This window comes from Equus przewalskii, chromosome 32 (assembly GCF_037783145.1).
Source record: "Equus przewalskii isolate Varuska chromosome 32, EquPr2, whole genome shotgun sequence".
Taxonomy (NCBI): Eukaryota; Metazoa; Chordata; class Mammalia; order Perissodactyla; family Equidae; genus Equus; species Equus przewalskii.
Window position 1 is genome coordinate 13,331,798 of NC_091862.1, and position 15,550 is coordinate 13,347,347.

The window sequence follows — 15,550 nt, forward strand, 5'->3', positions numbered from 1 at the left end:
AAAGTCAGTCCAACATCATTGCTTTCTGTTTAATGAAACAGTATTGGCAACACCTGTGGTGACTTTCTGGCCATAAATGGAGGAAAACTAATGTTGCTTAAAGATTTCTCATTTTACAAAAGTAAACTGCAAAGTAAGTGAAGTTTGCTAGATTTTGATGCTCATAGATAGCTATGGTGTGCTTTGTTCTCCTCTTTGGAGAGGCCTCTTTTTCCGGTTCCTCTGAATGCCATACTTTATATGGTCCTCCATCAAGCTCATTCTCAGGACAAAAAATGAAATGTGTAGACGCTAAGGAGTACATGGTGGAAAAGAAATCTCATTGTGTATCTTTTGCAAGATCATTTTCAGAGAATGAAGGCATAAAGGACTGAAGTTCTTAGTAAGAAATTAAAGCAACCTCAAGAGATGTGGATTGTCTTTGAGTAACTTTCTGTTTCATTTGAGATCCTTTCAGTTGCATATGACTGAAAACCACACCCACAGTATCCTAACAAAGGCAATGTATAAGCTCCCATAAGCTGAGAGGCCTCCAATGGTCTTCCACGTCTCAGCTCAGTGTACTGTGGGTTGGCTCCATTCTCATAATTCTTAGGATGATTCCAAGAAGCTTCCAGCCCTCATCATCACACTGCTCAGTTTAGGAATAAAAAGAGATTGCTTCCCTGATACCCAAACCAGAGCCTTGGAACTGAGTTTCTCTGATCCAGATTGGCCTGACCTGAAACACATGCTCCTCCCTGAGTCAATGACTGTGGGCAGCACAATGGACTGGCCATTGGCTTAGCCTAGCACATATGGTCCCCCTTGAATCCTGGGTGGAGTGCTTCACTAGGAGCACTGGGGCTGAAGCTGGCAAGGCACAGTTAAGAAGGGGAGTGGAGGTGTGTGACAGCGTGAATAGTGATCATTATCTGCTCAAAGCCACAGACCACAGGCAGAGTCCTTCTCTCAAAGGGCAGTTCTAGGAAGGACATTAGAAAGCCATCTGGAGCAACTTTTTTGATCTTTAGGGTGTGTATTAGTTTGCTAGGGATTGCCTTTCTCACCATTGTATTTTAGAAGCAGATAACTTGTTTGGTTTCACAGGTTCACAGATGGAGAGGAATTTTGCCACAGGATGACTCATTCCCTGAGTCTTACCAATAACAGATTTAGATGAATATTTGGACTAGATTTTGGACTTAGAGTTGGTGTTGGAATGCGTTAAGAGTTTTGGAGATGTTGGGATAGGCTGAATGTATTCTGCATGTAAGAAGGACATGAATTTTGGGGTCCTAGATGGTAGACTATTATGGGTTCAGTTGTGTCCCTCCAAAATTCCTATGCTGAGATCCTAACCGCCAGTACCTTAGAATGTGGCCTTATTAGAAAGGGCGTTGTTGCAGATGTAATTAGTTAAGATGAGGACAGTAAGCTGAGCCCTAATCCAATATGTAACTGGTGTCCTTATAAAGAGAGACATTTGGATACAGAGACATGTACACAGGGAAAACAGTATGTGAAGATGGGAATTATGCTGCCACAAGCCAAGGAACCACCAGAAGCCAGGAGAGAGGGCTGAAACAGACCCTTCCCTAGGGTCTTCGAAGGGAACGTGGCTCTGTCACAACAAAGCATCATCAACTCAGTGGCTTAGACAACAAATATTGATTGTCTCACAATTCTGGAGGCTGGAAGTCTGAGATCAAGGTGTCAGCAGGGCCTTCTTTTAGCACCACAGGGTTCAATGTTCTCTTCTTGATTTTAACTGGATTTATTGTTATTGCTTTTTTTTTTCATTTTGGCAGAAGAAACAAAAGTGTCTGAAGATGATGAAATGGAGAAGCTCTACAAATCACTAGAGCAAGCTAGTCTCTCTCCTCTTGGGGACCGTCGACCTTCCACCAAAAAAGAGTTGAGAAAGTCCTTTGTCAAGCGGTGCAAAAATCCATCCATAAATGAGAAACTCCACAAAATCCGAACCTTGAATAGCACATTAAAGGTAAATTATTTCAGCTTGTGGATGAACTCTGTGGATGCATGGCGAGGAATGGCTGGTTCTGCAGAGAGATTCATGTTAAGCACAGATGGGTGGAGGGGAGGGCAGAAACAGCAAATATAATCTCTATGGGATGGGATGACCCCTGCATTCTTAAAGCACTGGAACATTCATGCGATAGCATCCAACACAGTTTTCTACAGTAGGCCTTGATTTTTACATTCACTCTGGGATAAAATTTCAGATGTTAAGCTCCTAAAAAGACTGTGTGTAATTTGATTTTTTAATCCTTTTACCTAGCACAGTAAACGTTGATGAGAGCTTAAGATGGTCAACTCGTGAGAATAAACAGTAATATTAATAAGATCTTGAGATTTCTCCTGCCTTATTAAGGGTGGCTTCTTCTGTATTACATCCAGAAGAACATTTCTAGATTTCAGATACAGCAAAGACTTAGTGACTCTGAGCTGTATGCTCTGGAGCCAAGAAACACCGTGAAAACAAGGCAGTGGGAAATATACACTTCATCATAATAGACCAGCAATGATTTCACAATGGAAATGAGGGACAGTGTACAGGACATACTGAAATTATTTTCAGGGCCTCCTGTAACTAAAATGGTTCTTCCTAACAAAAGCATCTTGCTTTCACATTTAGATAATAGTATGAACAGGAGGATACCAGGATACATTGTAAAATTGTCTTGACTTAGCCTGAATTACAATTAGCCTTGAATTAGATTTATAGATTCTGAAAAGCCTTGATAGATCCTGCAATTTAATTCTGTTTTGTACATGTCCTTTTGCATCAAGAATTTGAGTCCCTTTCCAGGAAAAAAAATATCAGCAATCAAAGGACAAAGCTACAAAGAGATGGCTGGGTGACTCTTCATCAGGTGTCCCCGTTAGTCAATAGAAGACCCAAGCACCCCAAAAGGCCGCAAAAATGAGGCCGAAAAATAACAGACAAAGGTGTGTTTTAATTATACAAAGAAAATAAAAGGAAGAGAAATTCCCTAATATTTAATGATGAAAGATATCACTAGCATTCATTTCAAAGGCAAATATGTTACATTCCACAGTATGTATAGGGTTGGTAAATATGTTTGGTCATCGAATGCAATATGCCATAGTATGTTGGAATTTTGCTGTCTTATAACTGATCCAAGTGAATACATTTTTCATTGAACAATTATTTCCCGAACCTTGCTGTGTGCCAGGCACTGTTCTAGGGCACTGGGACCATTGAGTGGACCCCACCGGACAATGGAAACAGAGAGGAACAGTTAGTACTGTAGTTGATACAAGCTTGGAGTGCTTTGGTAACCCAGAGGAGGGAGTGGCTGCTTATCTGAGGCCATTAGGGACAATGTCATGGAGGTGCTGACAACTGTAAGTTGTCATGGGTAAGAGATAAAGAATATTAGGAACAGAAGGGAAGAGCATTCAAGGAGGAGAAACTGGCCTAGGCAAATGTATATCAGTGGATGAGATGTTGCAGTCCATGTTGGGAGAAACAGCAAATAGAGGCTGGGGAGAGGATGGGCAGTTCAGGCCATTTCTAGAAAGTGAAGGACTGTGGTTTCAGATTTCTACAGAGCAGCAATCTTAGACCTCTACACCTCCACAGGACCACGCCCTGACCTGGCCACTGGAAGGCCAGGTTTGTACAAAGAATTCGAAGGTTTTATCAGCCCATATGGTTCTCCATGACTGCTTTATCCATGAGCTATGGCCATGGAATTGATGAATTCAGCCTCTTTTTCTTTTCTCCCTTGTGTTAGTTATCTATTGGTAGGCAACAAAATACCCCCCAAATTTAGCAACTACAAACAATAAAAACTTATTATTTCACAGTTTCTGTGGGTCAGGAATCTGGGCATGGCTTGGTTAGATACTTCTGCCTCCAGGTCTCTCACAGGGCTGCAACCCAGGCGTCAGCTGGGGCTGCATTTCATCCCTCCACTGGAGGAGGATGCTTCCAAGCTTGCTCATCTGGTTGTTGGCAGGATTCAGGTCCTCACAGGTCGTTGGACTGAGGGCCTCAGTTGTTCCCTGTCTGTTGGCTGGAGGCCACCCCCAGTTCTTTGCCCTGTGATCCTCTTCATAGGGCGGCTCCCAAAATGTAAGCTGGCAAGTAAGACATCAAGAGTGAGTGAGCAAGATGGATCATGCCCTAATCTCAGCAGTGATACCATGTTACATTATAGTACTCTATCCATTAGAAGCAAGTCACTAGGTCAGCCTACATTCAAGGAGGGGAATTGCACAAGGGCATGAGTACCAGGGAGCAGGAACATTGGGGCCCCCTCAGGGCTGTCTACCACACCCAGCTGAAGAACTGCTCTTTCTGTATATTCCCAGAAGGAAGCTCTTTCCACAGATTCCGCGGGCCTCACAAAAGTGTAATGCTGGGGTGAGTGAAATGTAACCTATGTTATGTGGTCCTATGAACCTCATCAGGAGGTAGGATGCCATGATGATGTGGAAATTGGCCTTCTTAAAAAAAAGAAAAAAAATCACATCAACCTATCCATTGGAGAGAGATGATTTGGCTCATGTATGTTTATTCAGTCAAAATGCTGTAAGAGTTATTTTATTTTAACTATCTTTTCTTTTTTTTTTTAAAGATTGGCACCTGGGCTAACAACTGTTGCCAATCTTTTTTTTTTCTTTTTCTTTTCTACTTTATCTCCCCCCCCCCCTCCCGGTACACAGTTGTACATCTTAGTTGCTGGTCCTGCTAGTTATGGGATGTGGGACGCTGCCTCAACGTGGCCTGACGAGTGGTGCCATGTCCGCGCCCAGGATCAGAACCCTGGGCCGCCGCAGCGGAGCGCGCAAACTTAACCGCTTGGCCATGGAGCTGGCCCCTATTTTAACTATCTTTAATTTTATTTTAGCTATCTTTAAAATTCAAAGCAGTCAGCCTAGTGGTTGCCTTTAAGGAGGAGGGGAGGATACGACTGGGAGAGACCATAGTACAGCTTCTGAGGAGCCAAGTAAGGGTTCTTTTTTGACCTCCGTGATGGTTACACAGATGTATCCATCTTGTGATAACTCATCAAGCACAAACCTGATTATATGTGGGCTTTTCTCTATGTATAGTATATTGCAATATAAATTTTTATTTTAAAAATACTTCAAAGCTGGAGTGTGGACAAGCAAAGACGATAGAGTTTCATGCAGAAATAAGGAAACTGTTGTAACAATGTTTATATTTGTGATAGGCACAATCCATAAATAAAGAAGAATCCTTGCACTGGGATTGTATTGGAATGAGTGCTCTTTACAGAAATCCTTCTGGGAGGTGGAGCAGACTATCATGTCATTCACTAAATGTAGATTTTTAGGAATTTCTGATAGCTCAACATCCCCTGAGTTTTGGCTAAGCTTGTCTTCATTAAATGAATGATTACTGGGTCCAACTGCAATTTTCTCCCAGGGTTATTCTGGCCTGTGTCAAAAGAGGAACAAACCCCTCTTTCCCCTTAAGTGCTCTGACAGAACGTGTTTCCAGTGCTTAAGTCTTGAGTCAAACCATGTACTGAATATTTGGAGTGAAAAATGAAAGTACACCATTCACTGTTTCACGGTATTTTTGGAAACCCTACCAAATCCTGCCTGCTTGCCAGAAAACAAGGAGAATCTTGTAAAAGTAGTTCAAAGCATTTGGTGAGCCTTTTAGGAGGCTCCAGTGGGGAGAAGCGGGGCCATTGTGGGATGCTGCTGACCCCTGGGGTGCCGGGTTTAGGAAGGAGCTCAGAAAGTTCTGTTGATTCATTAATTTCCTTCCTCTTTATTCTTGTCTACAGGTTTTTTTTTTTTTTTTTTTTTTTTAATCTGTAAAAGAGCTAGCAGAGACTTGAGCCAAAGAGTAATAAATTTGAGTTGTTTAGAGCTAAAAACCATATGTGAAGTGCTAGTGCAGAGTGGAAGAGACCCTTTCCTAAAAGATTTTATCAGATTTAGAGGGTGGCTAATTCATTGTTGCCTTTACAAAAATCAGTTCTCTAAATTTTATTAATCTGCAAAGATCTTATTTTATATTTTCAAAAAATATTAGGATCTCCCTCTGAAGCTGATGTCAACATTTCTTAAGAACAAAGTAGAACTCCTTAAATAACTTCATATGAATGGCACTGTGGTGATATCAGAGGATGAAAGCATATTGTGTTTTGGGGAAAGATTGTTTTCTGAAGCGTTGATGTTGAGAACTCGGAGAGAAGAAAGAAAACTCTCTTGGCTGTGCTGGGCTTTCTACCAGCAATCCTTGCTAGTGACCCACTTACTTAACCTTCCTTTCCTCTGCTTCTGGATCCTGGTCAACTGCTTCTTATTGCTCTTTGGTTACTTTCCTACTGCACAATTTTTCTCCCCTTCCTGAAACGCAAACATACCTTGTGACTTCCATCTATCACCACATCCTTGCTCTCTTGATTCATAATTATAAATCTCACCACTCAGACTACTATATGTGTGGTACATTTCCCCTGAAATCCATATTATTCTGACCAATTTAGAAACAGGGAAAGAAGAAAAAAGAAAATGCAATAACACAACCCAAACAAAACATAAGTTAAAGCTAATTGTAGAGAACAAATAGCACATTTGTGTGCCACTAATGTTTGTAATCATCTATGACCAGATACCTCATTTGGATAAAACATATACAGTCATGCATTGCCTAACAACAGGGACAATTCTGAGCAATGTATCATTAGGCAATTTCAGTGTTGTTTGAACAACATAGAGTGTACTTACATAAACCTAGTTGGGGTAGCCTACTACGCACCTAGGCTATATGGTACTAATCTTATGGGACCACTGTCATATATGCGATCTGTTGTTGATCAAAACATCGTTATGCGGTACATGGCTGTGCATGTATATACGTATAACATTCTTGTGTGTTTGTTTATGGAGAGGATTTCCTCAGATTCTACATGGGGTTCATGATGCAAAAAAGATTAAAAAGCAAATTGATTGATTCATTCATTTCTTATTTCATATATTCGTTTTTCAACAAGTATTTAGTGAATGTTCACTGTGTGTCAGCCATTCTTTCAGGCACTTAGGGTTATAGCAGTGGACATACCAGACAAAAATGCCTGCCCTCATGAAGCTTACCTTTAAGGTAGAGGAAGAAATAAACAAGATAAACAAATTTTATAGTATGCCAAGTGATGATAGATTTGATAGGGAATAGAAGAGAAGGGGACTAAAGAATGTTGAGGGATTGATTTTTAACTAGGATAGACATGAAAAGCCTCTTTGAAAGATGGAATTTGAGTAAAATCTGAAAAAGGGAGGCTATCTAAGACAGAAAGTTCCAGGCAAAAGGAACAAAAATGCAAATCCCTTGGGGTGGGAGTATGCCTAGCAAGTTTAAGGAAGAGCAAGGAGGTCAGTGTGTGGCTGGAGTGTAGTAGTGGGTGGGGGACAGGGCCAGCAGCAGTGGGTGAGAGAGACACTGGGGGATCATATCCTGTAGTGCCTTACTGCCATTGCAAATCCCTCAGATTCTACTCAGAGTGAGTCAGGAAGACTTTGGACAGTTCTGAACAGTGGTGTGCCATAGTTTGATGCATTTTGAAGGGAGAACCATCAGAGTTTGCTGGTAGATTGGGAGTGAGAGGAGGAGTCAAGGATAACTCCAATGTTTGGCTTGAACAACTGGAAAGATGGAGTTGCCAACAAGTGCTTTGCAGAAGGCTATGGTGAGAGCAGGTTTCAGGGTGTATTGAGAGTTGGTGGGGTGTGTGGGTGTTGAGAATAACGGGAACTTAGTTTTGGACATGTTACATTTGAGATGCCTATGAGGTGTCCAGGTGGAGCTGCTGAAGAGGAAGTTTAGACAGACAAGTATGGAGTTCAGGGGAGAGGTAAGTCTGGCAAGATAAATTTGGGACCCTCAGTATACAGGGAGAATGGGAGAGATTGCATGAGATTACCAAGAGCATGAATGTAGACAGAACAGCGGAGAGGCTAAAAGCTGAATCCCCGGGGTGCCCCAATGTTCAAAGATTGGGAGACAAGGTGAACCAGCAAAGGAGACTGAGAATAAGCAGCTATTGTGGGACGAGAAAAATGGGGAGAATGTGTCACAAAAGCAACATGATGAAAGTATTTGAAGAAAGAGTAGTCAAAATTAGATGCTTTTCGTAAAGAAGTTAAAGAGGACTAACTGATTATTGGAGTTAGCAACGCGGAGGTCGTTGATGGCCTTAACAAGAAGAGTTTTGGTGGGACAGTGGGGAAGAAGCCTGATGAGAGTGGGTGTGTTAAAAGAATGGGCACAGGGACATTAGAGACAAGGAGAAAAGTGGAGCATTAGCTGGAACAGGGATGTGGGGTCGAGAGAGCTTTTAAAATAAGAACATGCATGGATGCCAGTGAGAATGATTACACAGAGAGGGGAAATCGATGAGTCACAGGAAAGGGGGAAGGATTGCTGGAGTGAGTTCCTTGAGTTTGAGAGGGGGCAATAGTGCACAAGTGGAGAGATTGGCCTTTGCTGGAAGCACGGATATTTCATCCAAATGCACATCAAGGAAGGCAGCAAATATTTGTGCTGATATAGGTAGTGGGCAGTAGGAACCTGGGAGAAGTACTTTTCTGATTGTTAGCATTTTCTCAAAAATTTCTCATCAGCTGCAAATGAGGATAGGGGAGGAGGTTTGAGGAGAGATGGGAAGTTTTGCAATAGTCATTTGGGAGAGTGGGAGAGAAAAGGGTCAAGAAAATATGATTACTGGATAGTAGTGAAAGTCCATTAATGGCAGTGCTCATGACGTTGAACTGCAACCAGTGAGCACGGTTGTGAAGTCCTAGCTATGCCCAGGCTGTCCTGGGGTAGGCAGAGAGATTGGTTCAATAATGAACATGTATTGAGTGTCTGCCTGGCCCTTGGCATTGTGTTATATACAGGGAATACAGAGAATGAATAACATGTTTCCTGTCTCCTTCCTTAAGAAGCTTTAGAATAGGTGGCATGACAGATCCACAAACATCTCAGTATAATATGGTAGGTTCTAAGAAGGCTCTAAGTATTAGAATGCATGAGAACATAAAAAACAGCTTCTCAGTCCTATTTAGGGGTTCAGAAAAGACTTTCTGGAGAATATCATGCCTGAATTGAGTATAGATTCATAAGTTATAGTAAAATCCGGTAAAGAAAAATTGGAAATTGTTCCAGGTGAAAGCAATTCTAGGAATTAGTGTTCATCGGGTGAAGAAAGATAAGAAATGTTCTCCATGTGGCAGAACATCATGGCGCTGTGAGCCAGCATTGAGTGGGGGAGAAAATTCACGTCAACACTATTAGAGTGGAAAGTAAGAAGGAAGTGGAGGATCAGTAAATGGAGCTTGAGTCCATGGAACCCTGGACGTGAAGGGGAAACCATTAAGAGAACTCAGCATTTCAGGTGGATCTCCTGCATGGCCATGTGGAGGGTGGGTTTACAGTGGCGATTAGAGTCAGGGACCTCACTTAGGAAGCTGTAAAAGCAGATGTGATATATTGGACTTTATATCCAAAATTAGGATTATGGTCATAGGCATGGAGGAAACAGGAGTAGATCTGAGATAAAATTGTCTGGGCTGAGTGATTTTTTTGAATGCTGATGCATCTCATTCCTCGACTACAGAAAATTCCCCCAACCTGAGCCAGACATTTCAGAAATGCGTATCAGTGGTTATAGAGGAGGCAGGGTCAATAATATGAGTAGATTGTTGATCTATTAGCATCTTTGGAATACATATCTTTGGAATACATACTGTTTTGATGGAAGGTCAGTAATCTCTTCTTTGAACAAAAAGATAGCCTGTATATTTATTGTGCGTACATTCATGGAATAAACAGGTGTGATTTATTTGAAAATTAAGATAATTTAATGAATAAAACATAAAAAAATATTTTTGTATTACCTTATGTCTTAGGTAAAGTACTATGTCCCAATTTTACTTAGTCAAGTTTGGATGGTCCAATTGTAATTACACAGTTATAAGAGGAATAATGCCCACACTGAGATGGAAATAGTACCATGGTGTAGAATAATGGATTGATCAGGGAAGAGCAACATAGGAGACCTTGCCTATCTGTCTAGTTCTTCCACTAACTCTTGGGTAGGATACTTAACTTCTGTTTGGCTAGAACATAGAAACAGATGTCCTGCGTATCTCTTAGGACTGGTGTAGGAATTAGAATATTAATATGTAAAAACACTTTGATAATTTTATGATCAATGTATATGTGCATTTATTTTTAAAAGGGCTGAAGATGGTTTATCAAAATTAAGATACTCACTATATCCAATTCTCTCATTTTTTTTTTCTACTTGGACAGTGTAAAGAACATGACCTGGCCATGATTAACCAGTTGCTGGATGATCCAAAGCTGACAGCCAGAAAATACAGGGAATGGAAGGTCATGAACACCCTACTGATCCAGGACATCTATCAGCAGCGGACACCTATGTCTGCCCCTGAAGGCACCCCCGAGGGACTTGAGAAGCCACCTTCCTCTGCCCGTGTTGAACATTCTATTTGACAAGCCAGGATTCTCTCCTCTTATATCTTACACCAAGCAACTCTTCAAGATGTTGCAAGAGCTTCTATTTTTCCTTGTAAAGGAAAACTGAAACCCAGTTCCTCCTCAAGCATCAGCTCCCCCTCTAAAGATGCATCTTAGGTGAGGACCAACTTCCACAGCGGCAGAACTTCTTGTTTCAGTTGTAGAACTGCCGCTGAGATTGGAGTGGTTGAGACCAGTTGAACAGTTTTTGTGTGCCTGCTGGGAGCTCTTGGTTATGCTAGGCTCTAGGTGGCATGTGAGACAGGCATCTTCTGTTTCTTGCTCTCAAGAGAAATAGAATATTCCATGGACAAAAGATCACTTTTGACCAGGGACATCTGTACATAGAAATAGTCTGTTTTCCTAAAGAAGAATGTCCAATTCCACCTGGTTGGGTAGCTGAGTTCTCCAAATCATGTTTTGGGTGGAGGAATGGTTTCTGTAGCATCAACTGGAGCAGGACAAATGTGGTATTATGGGACCCAAATCCCTTGCCTTTGGTCCAGAATGGTGGTGCCTTTTCCCCATGTTGAGAAATACTTCATAGCGAGGAGCATGTGGGAGAGCCCAAGGAGGAGACGTGTTCTATGTTCCACTCACTCAAAGGACAGCTTGATATTGTCACGCTTTACTCAGGTTGGGGGAAAGGTCTGATTAATTTCTTTCCGTAGAACAGCTAAAGAAAATTATCTCATTACACTTGGGAACCTCTACTTCCTCCTAGCTTTTCTGTAGGAGATAGTAATGAGTCCAGCAAAGAAGGTTTGCTGCCTTTGGATTTGGGTGTGGTGCCTATGCACAGTATAAATTTATATCCAGGTTTCCTGGGATCAAGATGATTGACAAGATGATTCTGGTGTCTGAATTGTTTAAATATCTTTACTCCAAAAAAGCCCCCAACAAAAATGACAAAAGAGTTAAAACATGACTGTTTTATTTTTGTATGTCTATGTGTTATTTGTGTCCTATGTGAATAGCTGTATATAAAATGTTTGTTATTTAAGTCTATTTATAGATGTTCAAATTGCTAGTGTTTTAAAAGATGATATACTATTATATGTTTTTCTCAGTGTACATTTCAAAGTATATACTTTTTGCTTGAGAATAATAGGAATACTATTGATTCGTTGGAGTTCTGTTGCACTATGATGTATGAGGAATGCTCAGGAAATCTTGTGGGATGAATGTGGGGCATGCATTGACAATCTTTCATTTTCTGGCTTCTCTCTCTTTCTCCCTCTTCTCTCTTTCTTCTCTCAACCCAGAGTGTGTAGACTTCTCTGTCTGTCGTAAGTCACTCTCTTAACCAGAAAAAGACTTTTTCAGGTTATCCCTTCTAGTAAATAAACTTTAAGCTCTATACCATTTATGCCCACAAATTCAAACCAAATGAAGCACAACTAATGTAGTCTTTTGACTAAAGACTAATAGAAATTCAAGGGTTTGTTGTTAAAAAGAACTAATTTTATTAGAGAAACAATATGAAAGACTTCACTTGCTTATCACTGTGAATATTTCTCACCACGAGAATAACCACAACCCATCAAAAACCCATTTTGGCTTGACCTCTAGCAAATTGACACAGTTTGCTTTATAGCATCAAAGTGTGTGGCTTGACATTCAAATGGAAAGAACCCCCTGAATTTTATCTGCAAACTAAATGGAAATAGTTGTTGAGTATTTTCCCAACCTTTATTAAGAAGTCCTAAAACGTTGTCAACAAAAAACAACCTCAGCATTGAGAAAAAGAAAAACAGGAAGCAAGTTGTAGTACTAGAAGCTTCTGTAAGATAAGAGGCCATGTCAGCCAGTGTGGCCCAGCAAACAGTTGTGTGTTCCTGCACTAAGTGGAATGTGCCGGGTGAGGCCACAGAGCGTGAAGCAAAGGGGACCTGAACCTTGGTGAGTTTCCTGTTGACTCTGCACCGGAGAGAAGGAACCACTCAGGTCCTCAGCGTGGACCCTGAAGCTTCTGGTTTGAGAGGCCAATGCTTTAATCTCTTTACTCTGGAAATTATCATTGATTCTTTCTGAAATTGGCCTCTATCAGAGCGTTGATTGTTTGGGATTCGAATGTAAACAAAGTGTTGACGGAAGGAGGAGTAACAATGGAACAAATAATAGCACGACGTAAAACGTTCTTCCACCTTCCTCTGGTTTGCAACACCAACCTACAAACTCCGAAGCAGCTTTTCCTAAATTGAAGCACTCCAAAAGCTTTTGACCAGGGCTTGCAAATACATTTTAGTGCTTTACTTTGGCTTTTCATTAGTCCCTATTTCACTGAGCTTTTAGAGTAAAATCCTTTAGTACCACTCAAATGTAAAGGCAAAATGGGTCCATGAGATTATTTACTCAAGCCTTTCAGTTATTGTTCAGAGAAGTTAGTCTAGAAGTTTTTGCTTTGTTAGCTAAAGCAGTTACTTTGCCGAAGCTCCAGAAATGAAAGTTAAACTGAACTGCGTGTGATTTTGTGCCCTGCTCTTCTAGAGCACGCTTGCCGGCTCGTTAGTGTTTCCCCTCTGGAAACGCTTTCGCTCTCCATGATGTTTTCCCACCTTCACTGTAAGAGGTGGGTGAGGGAAGAGTGGGAGACAGTTTCCGTGATGCTCAGTCTCTCTTGGCCTCAAGCCATTTTTCTGCCCCAAAGGAGATTGAGAAAACTGGATTAGTTCTAATTTATTTCTGGGGATTGGGCCATCTCTGAAATAGTCTTGGGGAGGTTTCACAGTCTTCTATGCCCGCTGCTGTAAGCACAGGATCTGGCGGCTGTGGAATGACACAGAACCGCGGCCACTCAGGAAGGAAGTGGAGAATCTCTGAGCACAGCCAGGTCCAAACCTGCTGTGGATTCAGATCCCAATTAGACTCTTCTTTGGGGTTTTGGGGAGGCCTGCTTCTCCCTATTGCTAGCCTGTAGACCCAGACTGGTGCGTGGTATCATACCCTCACCGGCTGGTACATTGCAGTACATGCTGAATTGTGTCCGGCACTTGAAGAGTATCTGTTGCCTTTAAGAATTCTTAGCTCCGCCTGAATCCCAGCATTGCATCAAAGGCCTAGAAAGAATCTAACGCATACTATTACAAAGACTCCAGGAAGCCTAAGAAAGAGATTGTTTTGGGAATCAGATTTCAATGTGAAACCAATGCCTTATATTTACATAGCACTTTCCAGTTTGCAAATCGGTGTGCTTCAGGCTCCCACCTCCAACTCCCCAGTGGTCTGTGTGGGATGATTGCGGATTATCCTTACTCCTTTTGAGCAGGGAAGAAACAAGCTCTGAGAAGCAAGGTGCCTGGGGAGAGCCCTAAGTGGTGCAGCCAGGACTTGAATCCAAGTCTTGCTCTTCCCTCTCCCTTTACCTTGCACAGTGGCTGTTGGGACCCAGCAGTTTGACTTGGTGTGTGCATGCCTTTGCACTGAAATGGGCACACGCCATGTGGCTTTTGTGAAGTCATCCATTGGAAACCTGAGGGGCCTCTTTTCCTTGAGCACGGTCTTCCTCATGGCCTGAGAGGTTACTGTCCCTCCTGCAGTGACCTGCGGCTGGGCTGACTGTGAGTTGGAGTCTAACCTAATCAATTCTATGTTTTCTTTCCTTCCTTCTGTAAAGCACACTGCTTGTTAGGCGCTGTGAGATCCTTGGACGAAAGAGAGATATTTAAAGAAATGGAGTGCCTTTATTTTGTTTTCCTTTCAAAATGTGTCAGGAGATGTCAGACAGAGCTTAGTGACTAGGGGTTAGGCTTTTAACTTCCATTCAATTTCTTCTCATATAATAATTTCCTCAGATAGCCTTTAAATCACAGACAATATCATAGAGATGAAACATAAAGAGAAATATACTTTTAAGTCTTTTGAAGAGAAGTGACATTGAAAGTTGGTATTTTGATATAGTCACACAGAAGATTTAGTAATTTAGGTACAGACGATGCCCATCCAACAGTCACTACTCATTGAAGAGCCACCATATTCAAATGAAGTTTTAGGGTGCATCTCTTCTTCAGTTTAACAGAATATGATATCTGATTGGGATTTTCCAGTTTATCTCCCTTCTAATTTTTTGTATACTTATCTTGCAAAAAAAGCGAGTCCTAGAAACATGAGGTGACTTCCCAGCCTAGGGTTTTGTAATTTTCAATTAAAAAGAAAAGTCCCTGAAACTAGATTTTAACAACCCCTATGAAATGGCTTGGGGAGGGAAAAGCACCCATCTCAGCGAACAAGATATTGAACTGCTACGTGGTTATGTTGTGAGCAGGAAGCAATTTCCTTGCCTCTTCTGCACATCTTTACTCTTTCCCATACACCACAGATCACACAGAAAACATTAAAATGGATTCTACATTAAAAAAAATACTTCTTCCATTTCTCTTTATGAGGAGACTTAACTTGCTCTGTATTGATATTTTTTTTACCTTTAGTCCAAAGGGGAAGCATGCCCAATGGAGATGTTTAGCATCCCATAATAAAAACCAGATTTTAAATCACCGCACATTTTAATGTCCTTGCATGATGGGGATGTGACTTTTAGCACTGCATGGTGTTTGGGGCAAGATGTTAATGTGGAAATGATACCTTCAATTTCATCGTTCTTTCATTATCTGTTACCTACCTTCTTTGACTAAACTGAAAAAAGAGGCTCATTTTTTTTTGCTGTATGTTTTCAAGATTGACTTGTAAGAAAAAAATTAAAAACAAGAGAGAATATATCTAGTAAAATGACATGGAAAATATTGGAAATGTGCTGGTGGTGTTCATTTTCTGCCCTGCAATTTTTCTTCCTCAAAGAAAAAACTCCCTGGGAAGTGTTTGACGGCTGAGCTCTTATCTTCTGCAAAGGTTATGGTGCCCTCTGGTGGCATTCACAAAAATAAGCAATTCTAGACTATAGCTGTTTCTATTTTTAAATAAAAGATCTAATTATGTAGGGAAATCTAGTTTCACAAAAAATGATGCATTCTTCTCAAATGGCCCTCACTTTACATGTTA

The 15,550-nt window shown here is 41.2% G+C and overlaps 1 protein-coding gene across 8 annotated transcripts in view; it reads left to right on the top strand.

The window, feature by feature from the left end:
* Nucleotides 1-15,294, top strand: part of IPCEF1 (interaction protein for cytohesin exchange factors 1) — a 171,673-nt gene extending 156,379 nt beyond the window's left edge. For all 8 annotated transcript variants that reach the window (XM_008529096.2, XM_008529099.2, XM_008529097.2 and 5 more), the window contains 2 exons: nt 1,791-1,984; nt 10,328-15,294. In XM_008529096.2, the coding sequence (XP_008527318.1) occupies nt 1,791-1,984; nt 10,328-10,531 (398 nt within the window). In that variant the 3' untranslated portion in view covers nt 10,532-15,294. The remainder of the gene's footprint in view (nt 1-1,790; nt 1,985-10,327) is intronic.
* Nucleotides 15,295-15,550: the final 256 nt, after the last annotated feature.